The sequence below is a fragment of the Gobius niger genome, assembly GCF_951799975.1.
Source record: "Gobius niger genome assembly, chromosome: 17".
In the NCBI taxonomy this organism is placed as follows: domain Eukaryota; kingdom Metazoa; phylum Chordata; class Actinopteri; order Gobiiformes; family Gobiidae; genus Gobius; species Gobius niger.
This window is the reverse complement of record NC_136868.1, coordinates 11,515,184-11,542,554: the sequence shown is the minus strand read 5'-3', so window position 1 is coordinate 11,542,554 and position 27,371 is coordinate 11,515,184. Positions and strand designations below refer to the sequence as shown.

Sequence of the window (27,371 nt, the reverse complement as noted above, 5' to 3'; positions counted from 1 at the left end):
TGAACAATAGTTAGTGCCTTGGAGTGCTTTACTAGGCACTGAATGTAATATTAAGAAAGAGAACAACATTTTGTGCATTAAAACTTATCTCAAACCTGTTCAGAAATGTGTCTTAAGCAAGGTCTGAAGCGTCTGTGCAGCTCTTATTTGGATCAGCAGTTCATTCCACAGTTTTGGAGCTGCTACAGAGGAAGCCTTTCGTCACACGCTTGGGGCGAGGAACCTCCAGCAGCAGCTGATCAGTAGATCTCAGGGAGGAGATCGTAGGAGCGTGAGCCAAAGGAAGCGCCGACAAATACAGAGGAGCGTTGCCATGGAGACATTTAACAACAATGAGTAAAAGCTTAACACCTGAACCGAGCACATTTTCTCCAGGTTGGCTTTACCTGAATCTAATAGCTTCTTGCAAAAAAAGTGTCAAAATATCAATGAAAACGAGGCTGAAAAATAAATGAATAATAAATGTGACAAAAACGAAGAAAGAAAAAAAAAGCCACAAAAGAGCACCAAAAAAAGCGATGAAAAAATTGCAAAATTGTGACCAAAACGCGTCAAAAAACTGAAAAAAAATTGTCAAAAAGGTGACAAAAACACACCCAAAAAAAAAAAGACAAAACTGCGACAAAAACTCAACAAAAAAGGGACAAAAATGTGATGAAAAAACATTTAAAAAAGTGACAAGAACATGGTGAGGAAAAAAGTCAGGTCTTAGCTTTCAAATGAGGCGTTACGCTGGTTTATACACTGCAAAAAGTAATGAACTAGATTAGCATAAACATCTCAATTTGAGCATAATAATCCACATTTTAGTTGTTTTGACTACTACTAGATTATACTAGATTATTTCACTTGTTCTGAAATGTTTCTGACTCGTTTCAATACATTTCATCCTTATTTCAGGTAATTTTCTTTGCCAATGCGGTAAGAAAATTTGTCTTGTCTCATTGGCAATTTTACTTTCTTATTTCAAGCGAGATTTACCTTAGAACTGGTCTGAAATGTCCTCAAACAAGCAAAGTAAACTTGGTCCGATCAGGAAAAATGTCTAAATTAGTGAAAACCGCGCTAAACAAGACACATTTCCTCAATTCAAGTCATGTAAGGCAATGCTTGATATTTACTTTTTGCAGTGTAGGCTGTAAGATCTCCAGTCGAGAAGCTTTTAGATTTGGGTAAAGCTGAACTGGAAAAAAATGTGCTCAAGTGGGGGCTAAGAGGTTAAACCTAATCCTATGATGTACAGGAAGCCAATAAACAGAATGTATATTCTTTGTTTAATGGTAGGATGAATTCTATATCACTGTCTTTATGCTCATGGGCAGATAGTTCATTAAAATAACACATCTATTTGAAATATTTAGGCTTCTGTGAATATCAAACTTTAGAGAAACTGTCCACAAAAGAGGGTAATCTGTTTTTGCCCAAGGTTTTTTTGCACTCGCAGTAAAGGAACAACTTGTGCCTAAAACCAGGACCGGCCCATTGTGAAGGCCTTTGTGCGGCGCCATGAAAAACCTCTCCTCTGAACACAATCGTCCGGTTCAAATTGGGTCCCCTCTTGCTGTGCGTGATGACCGTGTTTTTTTACAGCGACAACAAAAGGCTGGCAAAAGGGCAGAAAATGGGCTTCTTTTTATTTTTTCCCATTCATTTTCGTAACAACTGTGCGTCTTTTGCTGCAGGTGAGCGGACGTTCAAGTGCGACCAGTGCAACGCCACGTTCAAGCGAAAAGACACGCTGAACGTCCACATCCAGGTGGTGCACGACGGACACAAGAAATACAAGTGCGACCTGTGCGAGAAGGCCTTTGTCACGCCGTCGGTGCTCAAGAGCCACAAGAAGGTGAGCGGCGGGGACTCATGGGGAAAAAAATGCCTTAAAATATTGCTGTTATTGTTGTTTTGACCCGACTCCAGCCAGTTTGCAATATAATAGAGGTTTATGTACTTGTCCCCTCGCCAATATTTCACACTGGATTCTCTGTCAAAGCTCATATAAAGTCTAACATAGCTGAATAAATGTCATAGTTTTAATAAAGTGGCTTTATGGTTGCTCAACACTTTGTTACAATGTTGTATCTGTAAAATGCCCTAGATTTATGACTGTGTAATTCAATACATTGCTGTGGGAATAACAAAATACACTGCGTTGCATACAAATAGGCAACTATCACAGAGAAAAATTCCTTGCAGTTTTTCAGGCTTAACTGAATATTATTTAAAGGAATAGGCCACCGTGCATACTGAGATATGTTCTTTAGAACCTGTCTGGTCTTTACCCGTGCCTTCAATCACGTAAGCACTGCACAGACGGCGTTAGCATTTAGCCTCTCCTCCTCTCCACTAGTTCCAAATGAGGTGAAGATAGAAGCTACCAAGCTCTTCCACATTTTCCCTATTTAAATACGGTTACATGAAGTGTTACTCTACAAAGTATAATTACACAAAACGAAGCGATGTGGATTTTCTAAGCGGATAAAAGGGGGAACTATATTGTAAGGCGTAATAATACCAAGAGTAGTTACTGCGCGGATTTCACCCTGTTTGGAGCTATAGTTGAGAGAAGGAGAGGCTACATTTCTGACACATTTCTGTATTTTTTTTTACTTTTCACCAAAGCTTTCAGCATACATTTCTCCGTGCATAAGAAGATAGTGGTTTTAAAATGTGAGTCGTATTTCTGGGCAGGATAGTAATAACTTTCATTCACTTATTCAGACATGTAGATTATTGCAAACCTCACATTCAAAGCTCTGGCCTCCATGGTGACAGACAGAAGCACTAACCTCTGCTGCTGTGCACTCACATTTACTTGTCATTCACTGAACGAATCAAAAGTGAATTGTTTTTGCACTCCCTGGTACCAGCTACTGCTCTGATGTAAAAAACAGGCTTAGAGACCTGGCAGGCCCATCCATCTTGACCACTGCTGCCCACGGAGTCTTGGATTCAGCTCCTGTGCTGATTAGAAATGGCACTTAGTGCATTATCTCAGTAGGGTTTCAAAGGCCAAAGCAGACCTGGGCTCGGATTGTGAGGCCTAGATTTGACAATGTCGTCCGGCGGTGGGTACGGATCAAGATTGAAATCGAGCAGCTTTTTGGCACAGAGCAAAAGAAAATGTCCCAGAGGTTGTCCCAGAACAGTAGGGCTGAAGACGGGCGTCTGAACGGTCCCGCTGCTAACAAGGGGACTGCATGGGGTTTTGATCAAAGTCTGGTTTCTGAGGAGACAAAAACTCGGTGGTATCACGAAGAACAGAGAAGACTGGTCAAAACAGTGGTTAAAAGTGCGAACGTAAGCAACATGAGGCAAAAACATTATGGATGAAGTTCTGCTAAAGGAAGGAATCGACATCACAGATCAAAATGTCACAATATCGGAATAAAAAACACACTGGTTGAGAAAGAAACACTCTTTTTATACTCCAGACACAGGAAACCTACAACATCACGGTGACTGGTTTGCTGCGGTGAGAAAAACATTTATTACACCTTATGAACTGTGTCTGGCTCAGGTTGGGTACAAGTCAGTGCTAGTTACGGAAAAGGAGCGTAATGCAGTAACTAGTTTGCCTTAATACATCCTTTTCGTAGTCCCTTTGGGGGTAATACAAGTGTTAATGGGATGATTGTGGGGTCTTTCATCTCCCCCTGGTGTCTCTGGCCAGAAAACCACACTTGCAACTTCGCTGCCACCGGGTTGGTGTCACCAATACACACTAATGGAATCACAAAGAAGAAGCTAACTGGCTAACGGGTAAAGCTAGCTGCGGGCTTGTGCCACTTAAACAGTATTTACAGCCAAGTTTGAGTGAATAAAAATATCTCCATTGTGTACTTAGATGTGCTCTCTCCCTTTGTCTTTTCTGTCAGCGTAGTATTTACTCTCACAGACAATTAATGTGTAAAAAAATGCAACATTATGACTCCTGCAGTGGCGCTTATGGCCTCTAGGGGCATAAGGTACTTAGTACTGCTTTAAAGAGCCTAAACAAATTTATGGTCTGAGCGATAAAGTTAATCACTTTAGATGATTAACAAATAATGCAGCAGCTTTGTAAATGTTTTGTAAAAAATAAAGTCTTTACTAATGCTTTAAATATGCGCAAGTCTGTAGTTATTACATTACTGCAGGCTGGGGCTGGCACAAAAACGTCCAGTTTCTCACCCTTGTAGCAAATAACAGGGTAATGAACAAATATCACCGGAAAAACAAGGTCTTAAATGTCCATTATAACCAGTTTTGCGCAAGTCTTTTGGCCCAGAAACCTCCCCCCTTTGTGTCATGTACTATTAAGGCTCATGTTGTCGTCTCCTCTAATGGTTACTTTGCCAACCTTTCATTAGCAATAGCGTATCCTCATGAATTATGATTTATTCTAACAGCCAAATGTTTTTTTGTGCGTCCCGATTACATTACACTAGAGTCTCCTGCGTGTGTGTGCATGCATGTACTTGCTGCGTGGCTCAGTGAGGTGGCATCTTGTTTGTCAGTGCCACTGCAGAAGAATTGGCGCCTCAATGGAAATGACTGCGGAGGCGTTTGGCCAAGATAAGATAGAACTTTATAATTACAGTCGCTTACGGATGGAACATTTTTGATGATTACCTACGACTCAATATGTAATCCCTTTGGTGCAATGTGTTCCCACGTGAAAATGACCAGTGTCTGTTTGATACTGTCAGCAGGCCAGCTTGGGTCACACGCACAGCAAAAATATTAGCGTTACATTTATGCAAACAAAGTCATTCTATGATACTTTGAGACAGTGCTGTTTTGTTTTTAACTGAATGTACAAGTGATTTCACAGAGGGTTTTTCTTTTTGTATTTAACAATGGGGTATTATGCTTTTTACAGGTATTTTGGTAATAATCTCAAACACACCTCTATCACTACCACACATTTTGTTGAGCAGGAAATGCAATATTGGTGTGAAACAGCTAAAACAAAGTGTCCTGTAGTTCCACTTCCAAGTTTTCACACAATATCCCCGATAGGGCCAGTTGAAAGGCTGTCAAACACATAGCGGGTCATTTATTAGACAGGTGCTAAATAGCGAGTACAAGCTGGAAAATCGCATTTAGCTTTTTGTGGGCTTGTTGTACCTAACTTGTCTGTATTACAGTGTTAGAGAGAGAAATATGTGTGAGTTGAAAATGTGCAAATGACTTGGCTGCTGACTAGAGGTCGACCGTTATGGGTTTTTCTAAGGCTTTTGGGATTTTTGGGTGATTTTTTGACCAATTATTTTTTTTTCCAAATGTCTGTGGTCTTAATCCTGTAAAAACATAAATACTCCATCAGTTATGCTTTAGGTGATTCAATCCTAGTTTCTGTCCCAGCTTTGATTAGTTGCTGTTAATATTAGCATGCTGCCGTTAGCATCAGCTTACTGCTGCTAGCCGCGGCATTTTGCTCTGTAATCAAAAATACACTGGTGGAGGTTAAAACTAACTCAGCCATTGTATTCTCCAGGTTCTGTGCTTTCGAAATGAGGTGCTGCATGTCCATATTCACTGAGGTTTAGTTGGTGAAACTTGTGTTTAACAAACTTGTAGCTAACCAATTTTCATTGCCATGTTTCACTGTTCCCCTGAGGCCACCACGTTCGGTCCCGGAGATATCGGCTTTTATCTCCGTTAGATCGGCCAATAGCCGATATTGTAAAGTCCCCATTGAGCAAAAGCTTGGTAAATGACACTCCTTAAATGATGTTTATTTCACCAAAGTACCACATATGTGCCAGGATAAAGACACTGCTTTCTGGCCTTGAGTGTGAATCATAAGTAGCTGTAGGTTTGAGAAGTTCCACTTTGCTCTTTGATCCTCTCTCCTCTCACCTCTGTGTCCACATCTTCCATCCCATACTGCAGCCCTGGTGCATCATGGGGGAATATGGAGATGGAGTTCAGGTCAGGGGAGCAGTGGTATCTATGGAGCTTTGAATCTTTGAGAAGGTTATGTTTGACAGCACAGCAGCAGAAATCAATTGTTCTACTGCTGGTGATGCCGTGATGTTTATCTGGAAGTACAGCTTTGAAATAAATACAGATAAATAAAGAGGATTGTCCCAAGCCAGGCTATGTAAACCCCCCCCCGTGAGAACATACAGTATATTTACACTAAAGATACTTTTTAGTGTAATTCTCCTTGTTGGGTTTAAAATGTACAGTGAACTGAAATTTAGTAAAAAGAAAAAAATCTACTCACAATCGCGATTTCATAATAAAAAATAAATGCAACTTTCTAAATGTCTTAATTGTAAATAGGTTGTTTTGTTGGTCACAAACATATGGCTGTTGTGTTGATGTGTTGTGTGATGTTCCAGAGAGAATATAGTGAAGCCATCACATTCAATCAAACTTCAGTTCAAAATCATGTTTCTGATTTCGTCCATAACAAAAACCATGTGTGCTTTATCACTTCAGACTCACACGGGAGAGAAGGAGAAGATCTGCCCGTACTGTGGACAGAAGTTCGCCAGCAACGGCACGCTCAGAGTCCACATCCGCAGCCACACAGGTCAGTCGTCTGAAACTGAAACACACCAACAATCACTGTTAGCTGCAATGAAAAACACATTTACTTCTGAATAGAAATGTCTGTCTGACAGTTACAGATAAACAAACTGATACTGATCGTCATAATTATAGTCGTCAATCATCAACTTCTCAACCTGTCATTATAACGGCGCACATTACAAAATCACAACACACACCGGATACACTGAACCGAATGAACTTTACTATTTCACACTGTAAACACATAACCAATTTTCTAGGGATGTTAGGACTGTTTATGTTTTCATAAGTAAAACCCTGCGGCTTTGTATATCATTTTGTGTGCCTAATTTTATTCTCCATTCTCCATAATGCATTTTATCAATTTGCCATGCAGTCTGTATACAATCTATACCTATAAAATAAATAATATACTCACAAAACATACTTTGTGCACATCAAGCCACTGTCAATAAGACGACTCACAGCTACCTTTAATCCTCTTCACTCATCGCGTGGGCTGGACACCGTTACATTTTTTTGATACCAGTATTTTAAATCGTTAAAGGGACTGTATGGAGTTTAAAAATGTTACAATTATGTATTTTCCTCCCCCTACATGTTCCAGCCATGTCCTAATGTGTAGAATGAGCCCAGGCCTATTCAGCACAACTGCCTCTAAAATCCTGCAGTGTCACTCAAAAAGTTGCCTTCATCCATCATCCATTTTCTTCCACTTTTCCGTTTCCGGGTCGTGGGGGCAGCTGTTGGAGCTGCTCAAATCACATTGCACCAACCCCTTAAGACTCCTCCTGCAGGTGGTGGGTCCACAGAAGCGAATTGCCGTCTTGCACAAGCTTAAAGTATAAAATGGTCAACTTGCATCTAGCTCCTTTAAAGTTGGGTTATGATACATCTATAACCAAAAAACAGAACAATATTGTCCAATTATTCCATAACAGACAAATTCTTTTAAATTTGTATCATTTATTTGATCTTAACGTAACTTAGTTTAATGCTGTCCCCGGACCCAAAAGCATCAAAACTTTGTGGCTAAAGATATATATTTTTTTAGTACATGGTTTCTATACTTTTTTTTTTTTTTTCTTCGATACCAGTAGCATCTAAACTTTTCTAAACCCAGCCTAACTCATTGCCCACATGTGTTTACTAGTGTCACTGTTGCTGCAGATACAAGTGCATGAAAGTACAGACTGTTGATGCCGTCGAGTTGGACTCTTTTTGGTGTGTCATGCATATTGCAAACTTCTCCTATCAGCAAGTGCATGATCAGAATCCTTTAGTCTGTGGTTTCATACTCGTAACAGATTATTAACAGTACAAATGTCATGTCTGTGGACTTGGTACGTTTTAAAATCACTTAAGGCTTAAAAATCCCCTCATGCATCCCAGGCTTTAGATACGGTTTCCTGTGGACACTTCTACCACAGTTCTGCCCATTCAGTCGGAGTCCACAGTCTGAGGGCCGCATGTTGCTCCCAGGCCAAAGTTGGGCACCCCGGTATGCAGTATAGTCAAAATAGTATCTTTACGTAACACAGCATGTTGTCAGTTACTTAATTTCTGTTTGTCCAGTGCACACCTCTCTCTGCTGACCGCACACCCACTGCCCCGCGCCTGACTTCCTCTGTGCAAATGTACAAAGCTATAATAAGGTTAAGAAAATTCCAGCGTTGCCGTTTTCCCCTCGTGCTTCAGTTTCTGTGTGCACCGCCACAAAAAATGGAGCCCTGGATGTTCATTAAAGGGCCTTAAACAGGACGGCTACACATTCCTGCCCGTTTCCCGACCAACAGTCGGGGACAGGCCTGGCACGACCACACACACTCGGGACGTCCCAGAGCTTTCATTCACCAGACCCTCTCTGCCACCCCCCTGCTTCCTTCCCTCCCTCCACAATGCTCATTTAAAAGTTGTATTCTTTTATTGTCATTTTCTGCAGGAAAAGGCCGTCTACGCTTCCATACTACTAATGTGGCTAAACGTGACACAGAACTGAAGCGTGAAATCCCATTAACATACTGTCCATGTCCACACTGTTACATGTCAGACGCTTTATAGATGGGTTTCACTCACATCACCTTACTGTTATGGCTGACATTTGATGAAATATTTTGTTTTTAAATCTAAATTGCTATGACAACTGACCTTTTACCACTTTGGAGGTTGTTGAGTATTTTCCTACGACAAAAGGTACCAAGACAATTTTGAGTTCAGCTGAAGAAAACCCCTGAAAGAAACACTGCCTGACCGTTAAAAGGTCATTACAAAAAAAAGGGTCACACAATATTTCGTTTGACCTCTTTAAAATGTGGTGTAGCACTTATTGTAGCACTTATTCGCTGTGGCATTGTTTCAATAAGCTTCTGCAATGTCAAAGATCCAGTGTTGCATTAATTGTTCCGCACATCCAAAAGATTCTCAATGGGGTTGATTATCTGGATTCTGTGGTGGCCAATCCAAAATGATGGCTCATGAGCCCCATGAATCCTGGCACTGATATCTTGGAATAATGCCCGTGCCATCAGGGAAGAAGAAATCTATTGATGGAATAACCTGGTCATTCAGGATGTTCAGGTCATCAGCTGATCTCATTCTTTGGGCACATAGTTTTGCTGAACCTAGACCTGACCAACTGCAGCAACTCCAGATCATTACAGTTAGTTAACCTCTTACCCTCCACTCAACTGGAGAAAATGCACTTGGTACAGGTGGGGGTTAACAGGTGAAATACAGGAGGTGAGTTATTTAATTGGAACGGCAGTATTAAAGCAGTACTAAGTAACTCGTGCCCTTTGAAGCCATAAGCGCCACTGCAGGTGTTGCAGAAAGTTGCGTTTTTTTGCTCATTAATTGCCTGTGAGAGTAAATACTACGCTGACAGAAAAGACAAAGGGAGAGAGGGATATTGTACATTGTGCCACAACCCAATTAACAATGGACATAATGTTTTTTCACCAACTTGGCTGTAAATACTGTTTAAGTGACGCTAGCCCACAGCTAGCTTTGACTGTTAGCCCGTTAGCTTCTTCATCTTGATTCCATTAGTGTGTATTGGTGACTCCGACTCGGTGCAGGGAAGTTCCCCTCCCCCCAATCATCCCATTAACACCTGTATTACCCCCAGAGGGACTGCGGAAAGGATAAACAAGTTACTTAGTACTGCTTTAAGATTCCAAGTTTCCAAATGGATCTCACGCCGATGGGACGGTGGGAGAGAGCTTTTTGCCTGTCTACTTTTTAAGGGGCTCAGTTGAGCTCAAAACTTCAGTACTTCCCTTTTGTAGGCTGCTCTGTGTAGGGCTTGTGCATGGACATTGTGCTGGGACATAGTTGGTCTTATGGTACGACACTGAAATGGAAGAACAGATCTTGCTCAGCCAAGATGAGTTAAACAGGTGGCACTGATGCCAACTTGTGTTATTGCCAACATAAAAATTATGCACTTCTCATCAACACTCAGACTTATACGACCGAACAATGACTCGTTACTTAAGAAGCATTTCCACCAAATACTTTGCTACTTTTACTTGAGTTGATGTTGCAGCTACTTTTTCCGTGTCTTTATGAATCCGCAACATCAGCAACAGAAAAAGTTAACCCCTTTCCTCATCCAGTTTGGCCATTTGAGGACTATATGAATCATGCTGTACGTTTGTGCGGGGGCTGAGACAGTCTATACAATATGGCTGTCAAACGTGCACAAAGAGGATGAGACTGAAAGACTTTTTTGACAGCTCGTCTTGTACCGTCACTTTCAAATGTTTTGCATGTCCGTGTTGCTTTCCCAGGCTTTCCAAACTGAATCCTGCGGTGTCGGCTCGAGTTTGCATTTTGAGATCGTCCACACTTGTGCTAAAATACTTGGACAGTGCCATGAAAAGATTCGTGCCCCTAAACTGAAACGTATTGTATGAATTGGACACGAGGCCGGAGTGCTTGAATAGTCCACAGCGCTAGCTTCAGCCCTGTCACATCCTACCTTTTGTGCTGCAGCGAATCCTTTTCCAGGTGTCTGTGTGAGTGTACATTTGAGAGGTGGCATGACAGCGTGCCTTTGACAAGCTCCTATTGTAAGCCCTTTGAGTTTGTGCGTGGCCATATACGCGAGTGTGTGTGCGCGGGGCAAACCGTCCCATAGAGCCAATGTATACCAGCGCGGGCCTGATTGTATTTATATAGAATAAACAAAAGGAAGGAATGCTGGGGGGAGGTGTGGGAGCGGAGCTGACACCTCCAAGGAAAAGAAAAGAAGTGAAAAAAAAAAAATGCCACTCCAAGAAAGCATCCAGCCACGTGACCCTTGACCCTGACTGGCTGTAAATCTGTCGCCTCCTTCTATAGACTGGGTTTGTGAGTTTGTTGTGTTTTTGTTGAGGAGGAGAGAAACAGACAGAGACAGAACGAGCGGAGAAAGGGAAGGGAGAGGTTTAGGTTTAACGTGCTGGCGGTTCCCCTGAGCAACAATGTGCGCAGACACATTACAATGGATTTGTGATGGAGGAAAAGGACTTGGTGCCAGTCAAATTTAGTTTCAGGACCATTTTCTGTGGCCTGAAGCTGGAACCCAAAGCTCTGCAAGTTGAGAACTTGTGGTGTATGCACTACCTAACTCATGTATGCTCTGTTTTGGTATGTTTTTAGACTGTGGGACCGCGGATGGAAATTAGCTCTGAGCTAAATCTGCCGTATTTACAGCACTGATTGTGCTGAGTGTGATTAAGTGAAGCAGCCATCATAACTCTATCAGAACTCTTGGGTGCATTACTTGCGTATTCCAAGGCTTCAATTTCAATTTCTGGATATTTGGGAGCTGAGCCAGAACGGATTGAAGAGCTTCCTTTACTTTCGTATCCGCGTATGCTTGAAGTCACCTACAACACCCGCATCCCCTGATCACTGGATGGTAGGTTGAAATTCAACCGATGTAACGCAGCCACTGAGATCAGATCCACACGTACATGTAGGGAAATTTCAATTGACTGGAGTTTACGGATGGCTAAGGCCAAGCTAGTCAGGCAGTGCACATGGTCAGTGTAGGCAGAGTAATTTGATACTACAAAATGGGTATACAACTTAAACATGTAGAACTAAATTGAGTTATTGGACTGTACTTGCCTGACCTGCCAAACTACATGCTTTTTCATAGATATTTCAAAGACATTTAGTCTGGGAGCAAGCATGGTCTCAGCGATTTCCCGGTGGGTGTGATTGACAGATGGCATCAACCAATGCGATATGTCGCAGCAACAAGCGGCATGAAGCCTTTCCAAAAACGTCCTTATTTACGAGGAACGCTTCGAATGCTGTTTCTTGCTGCTTCTGTCCTTGTTTTAGGGATTACGTTTTTTCCCTAATTATTTAAAACAGACGAAAGAGCAGAAGAAAACATCGTATCACTCGCCGCGCACGCCATCTCTATTGTTTTGGTAGAGAGTGGTAACGGCTTCCGCGTCTCGTGGGAATGAAGTCCCGCCTCTCGGTGTGTGATTAGACTGATGTGGGTAAAATCGTGAAATGATAGGAGCTGTTCAGATGGTTCTTATTTTGAACAGAAAGGAGGAGTGTCTGGCAGGCAAGGCAAGGACTGTACAGCTCTAAACGCAGGCCACAATGTAAAAAGAAACAAGTACCAAGACAAAACCAAGAAATAAATTCCCTCAATCAGAGTTAATATGTCACGACAGCATCGACATTGAGCTACGACCAAACACAGCCCCTTTCTGTTATGACAAGATCCTGTTGGTGGCCCACACTGGGGTTGACAGCGGTGTTAAACAGTGCCACTTTGCTCTCCAGATGTGACCATTTGACCAATGAAATTTTAGACTCTGACCCTATCGGCCATTTATGTGCCCAGTTGACCCAAAGCTGTCAGTTCTCAAGACAAACCCGAACCAATGGCCGCAATGAAACTCTAACCTAAAGCAAGACAGAAGCAGCAAAACACAAACCTGCGCAAAACCATGACTGAACACGAAACGCACACCAGGTAAAAATACATCAAAACTAAGACAATATTGGAGAGGGCCACAACAAAAGATTGCATTCTCCAAAACATCTATCTTCTAGGTTCATGGATTATGCATAATTTAAAAATGTTAATGTTATGTATTTTCCTGCCCCTACATGTTCCAGCCATGTCTTAATATGTAGAATGAGCTCAGACCTATTCACCACACCTGCCTCTAAAATCCTTCACTATTACTCAAATAGGTGTTCATTCGGGTCCGAATTGCTTAATATAGAACCTGCAGTTACGCGTAAGACCTGAGGTGGCAGTAGTGAGTATAAAAATTACTAACTTGCACCTAGTCCCTTTAAGCAGTGTTTTTAGCTCATTGGGTCTAAACTGGGACTGAATCCAAGTAATCCAGATCTAAAATGGCAAGAAGTAACCCCGACGCCTCAGTCTTATAATAAATCTATATCTTAAACTGACAGTTGGAAAAGTTCTTGTAATACAATTGTTACCGGTATCTCAATTTGAGAAACACTGGCTCTAGTGTTGTTTTTTGTCTGATATCCTCACGAGGAAATGATGCAAAGACATAAAACCTCCTCTTTTATAACTGACTATACTCCCTAACAAGTAATTGAAACAATTCTCTATGACTAACACAGCACATTTTAACAATCAGGTTTACTACTCCGCTGATGAAAGTAAAAGTCGCGAAGTGTCTTGCTTTTTTTTTTCTTTTTTCAGTGGGTGATCATTAAAGCGGGCCACCAGCCGAGCGAACAGACCTGTAAATCAGCAGCTTTTTCAGGAGGGACGGCAGGAAAGCTCCGTGTTGTTTGTCTTCCTGCTTCACAGGAACAGCTCAGCATTGATTATTTACCTGCTAAACACAGAGGACTTTGTGAGGGCTCCTTGGAGATTTCCTTCCCCTATCACTTTACCAACACATACTGGGCAGCTGAAATTAGCATTAAAAAAATCCCCAAACAGCGGCCCCCAAAGTATTAAGCAGTTGCAAGGACACGAGCTGTATATTTAGCTTGTAATTAAACTGGGTTAGAACATCATGTCGCGCTTAGATGTATTATTCGAAGTGGCGCAAAATTAGCTGTCATGATCTCAGCGACAGCATACATTATGAACTGTCATGGACTTTGACAACCCAGCGCCCATGATTGATGCTTCTCTCATCTCCCAGTGAGTCGCTTTGGCCCCGTTTTAGTCAAGAGTAGTTTTGCTTAGAGCGGAGTGGATTTCCCCCCCCCTCCCCCGTTTTTTGGCCGCCGTACTGAAGTGGTAAATAAGTGAAGTGGGGTGTTGAAGATTATTTGTGCCAAAGGAAAGGCTGACAGCAGCGCCACGCTCTGACTTCATACACGTGTCATGCCTGGGCACAGAGATGGACCCATGAGGACGCTGTAGTAAATGCTGCTGTTGAGGGAAATGTTTCATGTGCTCGACTGAAGTATTTCTGACCCATTTGGTGGTAAATAGTTTAACTTTATCACTTCACGAGCCAGGTTTTTGATAAATCGGCAAACATCAATATTAGTGATATCAGGCCTAGTAGTAATTAGCCCGGAAAGCTAAGCATTTACTGTTCAAAAGAGCAAACTCATGACTTGCCCGTTAATTTTTTTTCTTTTCTTTTTTTCTTCCATGTTTGCTCTAATACAGACTGATCATGTCTCTGATCAGCCACATGTCAATCACGGCCATCAGAACTTAAAGGAACAGGCCACTGTTTTTACATACTGAGATATGTTCTTACCTGAGCTTAGGCGAGTTAAAGGGTACCTGTTAGTGTAAGCCTCTCCTCCTCTCCTCTATGGAGCCAAACGGGGAAGTTAGAAGCGACCAAGCTCTTTCACGGTTTCTCTATTTAAATACAGTTACGTGAGTAGTTACACATCACACAAAATATAACATGTCAATGTTCTAAGCGGATAAAAAGGGGTACTATATGTTAGAGGATAACATTAAATCGCTATTTATCATACTGGGTCAAGCTGTACAGTCGTACTATCTCTGTCATAGCCTTGACTGTGGTGCTCAGGCGCCCACTCTCAGCTACTGAATGTTTGCTTGCGTATCAGTCTGATGCTGTGAGAGGGTATTTATCCCGTACCAATGGTAAATAAACTTTTCCTGTAAAAGACATCCAGACTGCTGCCTATTTTTCATCTATCCTCTCGAACACCATTGTTAATTTCCATAGCACTATAATTGTAAGGCGCTAGGAGCACTTTGACGTCTGCGCAGTAAAGTGAAGATACTGCACGGATATCGAAGTGCTCCTAAAGTGTTATTACGCCTTACAATATAGTACCCCTTTTATCCGATTAGAAAATCGACATGTTTCATTTTGTGTAACTACACTGGATAGTGTAACTACTCATGTAAAAGTATTTAAATAGGCAAAACGTGGATGAGCTCGGTCGCTTCTAACTTCACCCCGTTTGGCCCCATAGAGGAGAGGAGGAGAGGCTAATACTAACAGGTACCCTTCAACTCGTCTAAGCTCAGGTAAGAACATTTCTCAGTATGGAAAAATGGTGGCCTGCAAGGTCCCGACTATATGTCCCTGTTAAGTCTCGACTTGCTAAGCAGTCGTGGTAGTTGTAGCTGTACATTTGGGTTTTCTGTGATGGCACCACTGCAGTCGTAGCAATTACAATATCAACAGAAGAACTCTAGTAGCAGCTACTTTCATCCTTGTTTGCCATTTGCACAAAATTATAGCTTAATCTTAGTATGTTTACTATTATTGGTGCCACATTACCACTTCAGCAAAGTACTATTATCTAAAGGTGAAGTTATTAAGTGCTCCTTCCAACAGTATTTCATGTCATTGAAAAACCATAAATTACGTTTGGAGTCATACGCAGCGCACTTTTCTCCTTAATTTAACAAGCAGGAACAGGAGACAGAATAAAACTAATGGACTACTGACGGAGAGTGCTAACTTTATACAGCTGTTTGTTTTGGCCGACGCTGAAGCCACTGCGCTCAGTTTGGAGACACAGGCGGGAGTGGAAAGAGACACACAGACAGAAGCCAAGGATTCAGTAATTATTAAGAAAATACAAGATACTAGACGAATGGGAATGTAGCCAAAAACTATTTCAGTAGTTTTGTTGCTTCTTTTCTTTATTATTTATTTACTAGTTAATTGTCCAATTCACTTTATTTATAAAGCGCATTATACAAAGGAAAACGTTTCAAAAGAGTTGCTCATGAAATCATCACATCACAAAACAATAGAACAAGGGCCTCTCTGTTTAACTGTTGTCATTAGTAAGCAAGGAAAAAGAAAACAAGAATAAATGAAAAACAATTAATAATACATATAACAAATAAGGTGGATGACAATGAATAAATATCAAAAAGAGAAAATCTAAATAATTTTAGAGGTGAAGGGGTCGTTTTATTTTTATAAACGAAAGCTGAGAAAATGCTCACTTGTCAGCCACATTTCCCTCATGAGACAATCGAGCGGTGTCTGTCTGCTTTCCATCCGTCCGTCCGTCCATCCATCACAAAAACCTATTAAGCCATAGCTTAAGGTTAAGGGTTTAAGACCTGTACAACTAAATTTGTCCTCTGCATTTGACCCATCCTTTGCCGCCGCTTGGACGACCAGTAGGAGCGATGGGCGGCGGCACCGTGCCCGGGGACCCATCTCCGGATGTGGAGCCAGGCTGGTGATCAGATACATCTGGCTGGCGGATTCACCTATTGTACATGTTTTTAGTGGTAGGGGAAACCGGAGTACCCGGAGGAAACCTACGCAGACACGGGGAGAACATGCAAACTCCACATAGTGGGAATCGAACCCGGACCTTCTAGCTGTGAAGCAGAGGCGCTACCGTGCCGAACTCACTCAATATCAAAGAAGAGTTTTTGTTTTACACTGGAGTGGGTTGTTTAAGCTGAGGGGGTTTCCTCTTTTAAAGTGTAAAATAAACATTTATTCCACACATACAGTTTCAGGCTTGTCTCCTGACTCAGACCTGACTTCGCTGAGAGCGGGACATCATCAGCTCATCACCATGAACTTGTTCGTATTTTGCTTTTATGGCAGATTGTCAAACTGGAGACGTTCACATACCCCGAGAAACGGTATAGCTTTTAAAAGTACATTGTAAATAAAAAAAAACATATCTAGCAAATCTAAATCACAGCTAACTGTGATAGCGTTTTTCTCGTAGCACATTTACTTAAGTACATAAAAATGTCAGTTATGATAAATTACTGCATTTCCTTTGACCCTGGTCACAGACTAATGGCTGTTGGCAGAGTGTGTGTGATATTAATATTAAGTTATATAAATGATACAGTGATAGGCCAAAACTGTGCTCTGTGTTTCTTCACACTGAACAGGAGATTGTGTGGACAGCTCCCGACGAGGACATCTGCCCTAATACTTAGCCTTTCTTTAACATACTGTCGTGTCCCAGTGGAGGATTGCTGAAAGCACCTTGTTATTTCTGTGTTCATCGTTTTGGGAGTAATTTAAGGAAACAATGGTAAACACAATGACTTTTATGTGTCTTAACAATCCACAAGAGGTCTCATATTGATCTAAATAAGTCTAAATCAGTTTGGGGATCACACAGATTTGATATAGAGACAACAGCCATATCATCTTGAGAATCAAAGACGTGGGAATAATACGGGATGGTGTATTGGGCCAAATGTAAGTCTAGGGTCCAAAGATTTAATTCAGCTTTTAGCATTGCCTACCGATACTTCACGCTGGAGATATTGTTTTGCATGAGGATGAAACAGGCAGGTTCTTTTACTTGTATTTTGCTGGTCTCAAAAGCAAAACCTGTGGCCGTGTTTGACTAACAAAGCAGGCCTCTCATGAACACGTGGAGGGAATCGGCCACTTCATTTTCGCCATTGTTTGTCTTCACTGTTGTCATGGGCACAGTCTCGTTAAGGGAAATCACAAAGTCGCAGTGTGAATGTGTAAATGAGCTGTTTGGGCTTTTATGTTGTGAGCAGGTGCTAAGATGTGACGCAGGTACAGCACCTTGTTTCCGAACAGGTCTTCATTACATTTCCCACAGAGCACTGACTTCTGCCAAGGCACTGGTCTTGAAATGTTCATGCTGGCACTCAAACTTTTTCAAGTTCAGGTAATTGACTGCTTTTTGCAGCAAAGCCTTATTGGTTCCATCAGTAGAAAGAATATTTTCAGCATTGTGTGGCTGCACTCAGGTTCATTGCCTTCCTAAGCGTTGTGAGTCCTGGCTTCGTCAATGTGCTGCCACTCACAGCTCTTCACCTCCTTTAATGTTCAATAAACCCAGCAGGCCAAAAAACTGAAAAGATAATTGAAACTTGTTACCTAAGTCAGTGGTTTTCAACCTTTTTTGTCCCACGTACCCCTTGAGGCATTAATTCATACTCCGAGTACCCCCTAAAGCTAGGATCTTGTCCACATTTTAACAAAGTGAGCAACTAAACATAGATTATTCAGTACTTAGTTGAGTGTTCTGCTCAAACTGTAGCTAAAATACTCTCAAAGTCAAACCATTTAATGAAAAACATGATTTAAACTTTTCTTTGAAAGTAATATTGAAATTCTACTCAGTTTCAACTTTTTTTTCTCATTTGAGGTCCTTCCAAGTACCCCCAGGTAGTTGGGAAACACTGACCTAAGTGAGTAAACTGACTTACTTACTCTAAATAAAGAGTCTTTTAAAAAGTCTTTTAAAGCCAGAAACAATAATCTGCATTCACACTAAATGTATTCATTTTGTCCTTGTCACTTGTGCTGGACCTTCTATTTTCATCAAAAGAAAAACATCTGTATTCATTGCAACAATTTTCACATGTCAATAAAACTTTTGCCCTACGCATTATTGTAAAGTCAGAGAAAATTGCTTCAGGAAATCTGCTTGAAACCTTTGTTTCAGGCTCTCACGGAAAGGTCAAGTGTAAAAATTGGATAGAGCGTCCCCATGGCTCTTCAAAGCGCCTCCTTATCAAGTCCAAAACTATCGTGTTACCTCCGCAGCCCCTGTCGGCACGTGGGACGGGGCAGAAAGAGCGACCGTATCGGGCCACTATCGCTATCCAAACTGGAGGAAGCTGGAAATTAATATGTGACGGACAGCACTAATGCTTTTCAGACTCGAGCCCTGAGCTACTAAGGCGACAAAGCTAGCCCATCTGCTAACCAGACTTATATACATCCATACCACGTAGAGGCGCTGCCAAACGGATCGATTAGCAGGACTGGGGGGGGGGAGGGAGGAGAGGAGGCAGGGGCAGACACCCGGGGGGTCAAAAAGACGGTGTATGGTTTCAACACATGCTAAATCAGTTAGCATCTCTCCTCCACGCACATAAAGCCCCACATAATCCCCAAACAATCTGGCCCAATCTGCAGGAGTAAGTGGACGGTTTCCAGTTACAGTAACACCCAGACACCAGACCACGCAAGCCGAGCAGGAATGTAGCCCCTCAGCTCACTCAACTCCAGCATTTATTTGTACCTAATTTCATATAAAGCCCCTATCGGAGTTATTCTAGGTAATGCTGTCCAATGGAAAAGCCGGGGAGGGTTTGTTTAAGCGGGAGATATGATATGTGTAAGTAGTGGTTCTGGTTTTTACAGGCACCACCACACGCTCTGGAAAACCTGCTGAAGATGGAATATACAGTAGTCATTGAGTTTTCCAGTCATAGTATCCCTGGAAAACGGAGTCAAAAATGCATGTTCTGCGAAATAAGAGAGTGACTGTTTCTTATGTATAACTATAGCTGTACAAAAGTGTTATAAATGCTTCGTACGTTTTTACTTTTAGAACGCCTTTTTTTCCTTCCAGTCTCTATTGTCAGCAGACTATAGTGTTCAAGCGCCAGCCTTTATTACCTTTTATGACCACATCGTTGGAAGCACAGCTGCGGGGTTACAGCGTAATATGTTACGCCTATTTGACACACTTTGTAACTCTTTACACAATGGAAACATCTCATGCCCATTCCTTTCTTTAGCATGCAGCCTGGCGTCACAAGAAGTATTTGCTTTATTAATAGTTGTAGACGACTTTTTATAGCAGGCGTTCCCAAACTTTGCAGGCCGTGACCCCCAAAATCACTCAACCAACAACTCAAGACCCCCCTTTATAAAATGTATTTAGCATTTTGAAGGGACTAGATGGAAGTTGGCATTTTGTTACTCGCCACCTCAGGTTGTACGTGCAACTGCAGTCTATATTAAAGGGATGTTTCAGGATTTTTGACATGGGGCCTCATTTCCTAGCTATCCAGTGTTGTTGATTTCTGGAGATATTTTTTTTGATTCATGCAGTCCTTATATTTGAAGAGTTTAGTGGTGCTAGGCTAGTGCTAGGCTAGTGCATGTCTATGGTAACTAGTAGCCTGCTTTAAAAACAGTCTAACCCAAGCACAGTGCACATTAAATCACTTATAACACCAGACTACCGATTAAAAATGTCTGCGATGACTGAATAATGTTTGAAATATAACCATTTTGCATCTAAAATAACTTATATTTGAGCAGCATCAGCTTCCTGGTTGTAAGCTACGCAGCGGCGGAGTGATCTGCTCGGTTACTGGATCTACAGTAGTTTGTTTACCTGCGGCCGGCATTACTACACGTGGAATTCACAAAGGAACTTTCTACAAATCAGATATGGCAACGTTTGGAAGACTACCCATGATTTTGAAGAGGTTTTTAAAGCAGGCTATTAGTTACCATAGACATGTGCTAGCCTAGCATTAGCCTAGCACCACTAAACTCTTCAAATATAAGGACTGCATGAATTTAAAAATTAAATAAAACATCTCCAGAAATCAACAATACTCTGGATAACTAGGAAATGAGGCCCTAAAAAAAAATCATCTTGCGACCCACACTTCATTTCCCGAAGAACCACTGCGTTATAGGACAACAATCGTCTAATGAACCTCTCCAAAACACTTCTAATGCTACGTCAAGCTAAACAGCATTGATATGTGTCATTATTTCATTATGAAAACTACAATCTATGATACGCACTTTCCCATTTTGGAGACATGGGTGTCAAAAAATTAGCTTTTGAAGACATTTCCAAGACTGTTGTGTGAGAGCTTGTTACTTTGCACCAGAAATGTATTGAGGCAGGCAAGAATTTGGTGGATCCCTGATAATGTGTTGAAAATCCTGCTCTGGTTAGTAATGAATGCCATGATTTCCCAGATGAAGCCCAGCTCCACAGCCGCGCTGGAGGTTAAGTAGGTGAATTGGTGCGCACTTATTGGCAGGGCGTGGCTGGTATGAGCTGACAATGGCCCGGGACAGACCTGATCCAAGCCACAGAGTCCACCCTGGCACCGAGAGCCCTGTTTCCTGGTCCTATTAATGTTAATGCCTTCCCCAGGACGTCCCAGGGCTAAACCAGAGCCTTAACCCGATACCTCACATGCTACATAAGACGATGGATTTACTCTAAACACACATCTGGGATTCAGATTGCCTGTTTGTCAACAAAAGGGCTTCCTGGAGGCAGAGAAAGCACAGAGGGGGATTTGGGGACGGTCCTGAGCTCATGCCCCTGGTCGAGGGCGTAATCACTTCACATATGTCCCGTTAACCCTGTGTGCGCCGGTGGGGAGGTCAGACTTTATTACTGAGCGTCACCGCGGCCCACATTGTGCCCCTGTGAAGCCCTCTGCTGCTACTTTATGGAGGGTTATGGAGGTTTACGGTCAGGCTTAGACCCCGACATGTGCATCTGCAGCGTGGCAGCTGTCGTCAGGTTTCTGGATAAAACAGCAGAGAATACAAGGCATATTAAGTGAACGCACAGTTAAAATGTGGCATCAGCTTCCTTGGAAACAGGGAAACAATATGGAGGAATATGAAGAGAGAATAATGTCATGTGAATGGTGGTACTGGTGTCAGTGTTTTGGAGATATTTTTGTTGTGGTGAGTGCATACAATGTAAACAAAGTGCTTTATGAAAAGTTATGAGGATGTAATCTGCTTCAAATCTTAAAAACTACAAGCGACCTTACAGAAAATGGACAAGAGGTGAACATTTGAGTGCTCCAAGTCAGACCAGTGGTTAAACTGCCTGTCCCCCCTTGTAGAGGACATCGTACGCTCTTTGGCGGACTGTTTAACCTCTTAACTCCCTGCCTGAACCAAGCACATTAAATGTCTCCAGTTTAGCTTTACCCAAATCTAAAATCTTCTTGATAAAAGTGTCAATATAGCAATTAAAATGAGGAGGAAAATGCAACAAAAATGTGACAAAAGAGTGATTAAAAAAGCCTCAAGAGAGCGACAAAACAAAAAAGAAGCTACAAAAAAACGACAAAAACATACCCGGAAAGCAACAATAATACAACTAAAAAGTGACTAAAATGTGGCAAAAAAGCAGTGAAAAAGCAACAAAAACATGACAACCAAAACTACGAAAACATGACAAAAACGCTTCTAAAATGTGACAAAAACGTGGCAACAACGCAACAAAAAATGTAGCTTTGTTGGCCATATCTTTCCAATGAGTTACACAGTTGTTCTCCAATAGAGAAACTTTTAGATTTGGGTAAAAAAAACTGAAGAAAATGTGCTCGGTTAAAGTGGGGGATAAGAGGTTAAATCTGTTGTGTTTTTGGCTTAACAACAATGACCAAGACAGGGCCTGTTCGACTGACTTTTCTTATCCCCGAGGCAAATACCACGTCCATCTCATTGACTTGTCTTTGGTTAAAACACACTAGATCTTTCTCATAGAGGAGAGAGCTGCTGATTTGTAAATGTATGTTCCCCTTTAACACAGTTCTGTTTATTGAGTAGAGATGGATCTAATATCCCCTGCGCGCTTGTTCTGATTTAATAAGTATCTCCGCACTGTGAATCCCAGGCAAACACAGCTAATTAAGCTTCTCACTTGAAGGCCCAGAACATCTCCCCCATCAATAACACGCCGCGAGCGTATCTGTGCAGCGATCAGGCCCCAAAGACAGATTAGACTTTTTACGAGATTGGCGCGTAATAACAAACACGTAACTGATGTCTGTGTTTAGACAATGTTGATTTTTGCAACACGGAAAAAGCCTGGATCATCGTCGGGGCGGGAGGCGTTTGAGTGGAGGATTCAATTAGACAAACAAACAAACTTATACTTCACCAGACATCTTGTGTTTGATATCCCACTCTCTTTCAAAAGCTCCTCAATGACCTAAGCCAGCACGCATCCCATTTAGTGGCATGTTTTGAGTATAAATATAATAAACAACTTAAAATGTACTGTTCCAAATGATTATGTACAACACCATTTCAATACATTGGGTGTAAAGAACTGAAAATGGTCGTATCAATCCAAAATATCTTAACAGGTCAAGTTACACTTTGCTTGGATTTCTTTGCAGGATTTCAGAGCTGCTGTTTGGATGTCAACTGCCTCCCACCCTCATAGTTCTTTTGCTTGAGGCTCCAAAGGTTCTCAATAGGGTTGAGGTCAGGGGAGGATGGGGTCCACATCATGAGTTTCTCTCCTTTTATGCCCATAGCCACCATATTTTTCAGAGGTCATTTTCACACCTTCAGGGAACCTAAAGGGGCCGACCAGCTCTCTCCACATGATTCTCGGCCCAAATATGACTCCGCCACCTCCTTACTGACGCCACAGCCTTAACAGTTTAGGGTAGGCCGGATAGACAGTTTATCAGCTGTTCTCTTAATCTGATGTATTTGTCTGGCAGAAACCGTCCTCATTGTGCCTTTATCTGCACAAACCTGTGTGTGCTCTGAATCAGCCACAAATCTCTTAGCAGTACGATGATCACGCTTGATCTTTCATGAATTATCGAAGGTGTTCATACCTACTCCAAGGCATTCAACTCTTTCATGCTTTTCATCAGCAGAGAGATCCTTTTTCTTTCCCATATTGCTTGAAAATTATGGTCTGCTTAATGATGGAGCGTCCTTTTTCAGTAGTTTTTGGTTGCACTTCTATGGATAGAGAGTCTATCTAACTGCATTATTATTGACCCTGTTCTATTCCTGTTTCAAAGTATTGCGGTTACATCACTTGCTGTTTTTGAGATTAGCAATCAAGTGTGGCGCTGCTATCTGCACAGTGGATCGGGCCGGTGGTAAACAGGTCCATATGTCCGTGCTGTGTTTGATTGGCAGCCCGTCACTTCCTCTTTGCCGTCTGGCCGTGCGCAACGATAGGATCTAGAGGAGTTTGGCCGGACAGCGTTTGATCCATGCGTGACAAGGCGCGCTGCAGCGGTGTGTTCCTAAAGCACAGGCCCTGGATGCATAGGTACAGCTCAGGCAAAAGTGAACGATGTGCAGTAGCATGCCCCAAAATCTGGGTTTGATCAGAAAACAAAAGGAGAAAACGCACGGACCATCTGTGAACCAGGATGTCACGCTTTGTTGCGTAGCTCAGATGCTAATTTTCACATATTTGCTTTTGTCTTCTACATGAGAGCGAACGTGGAGTTTCTCCTCCTGGCGAAATGTCCTAAATCTTTCTGAATGTGCGTGTAACATATCTGACCTCATGCTCTATATCATAGACTGAAACCACGGGACGAACAACTTAACCCCCGCCATAACCGAGTGCACTTTAGTGCACCCAAATCGACAAACTTCTCGACTGAAGAGCAACAGTTAAACGCCTCATTTGAAAGTGAAGACCTACAAAACTGATCCTAGATACTTTGTTGTATTTTCGTAGTTTTTTGTTGTAAGGACAGCAAGTTTTTTTTGCCGTATTTTTGCTCCTTTTTCTCTTGTTTCTTCGTTGCTTTTTAGTTTTGGTTTTGTCAGATTTTTGTCACGTTTTTTTCACATTTTTTTTTTAAATTTTGGTCACTTTTTTGTCGTGTTTTCATAGTTTTTTGTTGTGTTTGTAGTTTTTTTGTCATATTTTTGCAGCTTTTTCGTTGCTTCTTTGTCTTGGTTTTGACAGATTTTTGTCACATTTTTCTCCAATTTTTCTCATATTTTTGTCACTTTTTTGTCATGTTTTTGTCACTTTTTTGTCTCTTTTTTATCATATTTTTGTCACTTTTTGTCATATTTTTGTCGCTTTTTTGTCATATTTTTGTCACTTTTTCGTCATATTTTTGTCACATTTTTGTCACATTTTGTCATGTTTTTTTGCTGTGTTAATGTCATTTTTTGTTGTGCTAATGTAGTTTTTTGTCATGTTTTCATAGTTTTTTGTCAAGTTTTCATAGTTTTGTCAAGTTTTTGTTCCTATATTGGCACTGTTTTCAAGAACCTTTTTGATTTGGGTAATACCTACCTGTGGCAAATGTACCTCGGTTCGGGCGGGGGTTAAACAATTAACTCACTGTATTGAATTGTGTTTCTACCTCTGCAGGATATTACATGTTGTACTTTTGTTCATTTACTGCTCCAGCTGACGACCTTCACATCTGTCAATACACATTTTGAATCTCTTTCCTTTGTCCTTGTTCTTTAGGAGAGCGGCCGTACCAGTGCCCTTACTGCGACAAGGCCTTTAGCAAGAACGACGGGCTGAAGATGCACATTCGAACACACACCCGGGTAAGCACATGTCTTGTTTTTATTCTAGGTTAGTGATGAGTCGATACAAAGTAACAAGGCTAGAATTTTGTGATGTTTTTTGTGATGATTGTATAAATATTTGGTAAATGATACAAAGATCCCTTTTCCCATCATTGTGTTAATACATTTGTGTGCCCTAAAAGCAGCAACAGAACCATTTTACACACACGCAGAAAACCAGAACGATGACATAATCGAGCTTTGAATTGTGACTTTAGTCTGACTTAACCCACCCCAACTCACCAGCAGGTCGGTAATCAGACACAACTTGGACAAATACACAGAAAACGGTGGAGAAATGTCACTGTCCTCATCATCAGACATTATTATAGACTCTTCAGAAACACACAACATGAGAATACTGTAGTTATCGTGGCTGGTGTGAGACAATTGGCACCTCTCTGCAGACATATCATCACTTTTAAGGGCTCATTTCAGAAACTGCACATTCAACCCTCCCATATCCGGTCAGACATGAGGTAAGTGTAACATTTGACACCACGTCCCATTATAAAAAAAAGTTACAAGACTAAGACGAAATCCAGAGAAGCAGAGCAGAGGTAACAGTATGTCTATGTGTCTTCTATGGATTAAAACATACCTATGGGTGTATTTAAACTAAAATAAACACGTATTTAGATGCCCACTCTTGCTGTAAAACATGGTTAAACATTGATATAGCCAATGGGACGAGAGAGGAAATCGTAGGTCCATAATGAGATCGTTTCACTCCTCGCCCCGGTGTAGCCTTTAACCCAAGCCGCACCTTTTTTTTTTTTTTTTTTTACACATCTGGACGTGCGTTTCCCTGATGATAAATGAGACTTAATATGCATTTCATCACAAACTTCCATCACGGGTTAATTCAGCCTTGACGGCGATAGCGCTCTTGTGTCAGCGCGGCTCATTTAAGGGATTTGTCCATTTGTAAAGCTGTCCAGAACACCGCGCCCTGCCCCAGTGTAGTAATAGCAGAGGTACAGTTGAAGCCGACAGGTATAATTGAAGTAGTGGGTTTCTGATTAAATGAGCTGGAGTTGGGGTCCCCGCGTTCCCGATCTGTCCCGTCTGAAATATGGGCTGAGCGGTGACAAATAGCAGAGCAAGATGAAGTCACTGTTCATACATTTGGACTAATGACATTTGGATTTTGGAGACACAAGGTTAATGCACACATGCCTCACATATGCTGCAGACTTCATGGGTTTTACTTATTCAGACATAAAAACTTGCTTTAAAATAGGAGTCTAGTATTTTTTTTATGTTTACATATTTCCTTTTGAAACATTTTTGACATTTTAGGCGTTATGCAAAAGCCGCATGTCCTTTATTCTATGGAGAGGGAATACTGGCACCAAGGGACATCGGTACTTCCAGACTTCCAGACGTGTAGTCACAGATGGCTTCCCTGTTATCCAAACCCTAACCCACCTGATGTTCCCGCGTTCCTCCACCTCAGATCCCGACCTCAATCCTAACGCGTCATAAAAGGGGGTGTGGCCTCGATGAGGGGCAAGGAAGTATGTTTTGGGAAACACATTTTTCACTCTTTTTTAGCCACACATTTATCACACACAAATAAAGTCAAGTCTAAATCGGCCCATGGATGTTTTTCACAGCAGGCTGTTCAGCAGAAGCGAAAAAACGTCAGTCATAGCTAGCGTTAGCATGTAGCATTTATGGGCTGTTGAACCTTTTTGTTCCTCTCCATGTCTTTGTATCTTTATTGGGTTGAAAACTATAGTCATAATTCAGTATTTGTTAAAGTAGTTTTGGAGAAGGCCTAGTTATAGAAAGATTTTTCTCTTCTTTGTTCTCCCCTCAACAGCTTCAAACATGACCATATATGGGCGATTCCAGAGATACTGTCTGTATAGCCTACTTCTGTTCCCCAATGGCCCCCTTGGACCTGAAAGTATCATGAAACATCGAGTCCTTATTAGAGAGTACTAGAGTACTGTAGGAGTTAGTACTTAAAATCCCCTTTTCTCAGTGTTAGGGAGTTTTGAGGACTTTACTTTTGTATTTATTAATGTTAAATTGAAGTAAGACTTGACTTGTGTTCTATAAGTCAGTGAAATGCAGACATACAATCGTGGCTGACTCTGACACTTATTATTTACTTGTAGGGAGTCTCTCTTTTTTTTTTTTTTTACTACAAAGAACAGAATGTACTGCCTTTCCCTGGCTAACTTAATTTGACTGCTCTAAAAGCCAATATTAATTTGAATTTTTAGGCTTATCGTAATTTCTGTGAGGGCTGGGCTAGATTATCCCAGTCTCTACTTAACCAAAAATGAT

General features: G+C 41.6%; 1 protein-coding gene across 1 annotated transcript in view; it reads left to right on the top strand.

Annotated features, from left to right (window-relative positions):
- prdm5 (PR domain containing 5) overlaps positions 1 to 27,371 on the top strand; it is a 54,208-nt gene that overhangs the window by 16,870 nt on the left and 9,967 nt on the right. Inside the window, exons 12-14 of the mRNA XM_079574921.1 lie at positions 1,683 to 1,843; positions 6,433 to 6,526; positions 24,964 to 25,049. Of these exons, the coding sequence (XP_079431047.1) occupies positions 1,683 to 1,843; positions 6,433 to 6,526; positions 24,964 to 25,049 (341 nt within the window). The remainder of the gene's footprint in view (positions 1 to 1,682; positions 1,844 to 6,432; positions 6,527 to 24,963; positions 25,050 to 27,371) is intronic.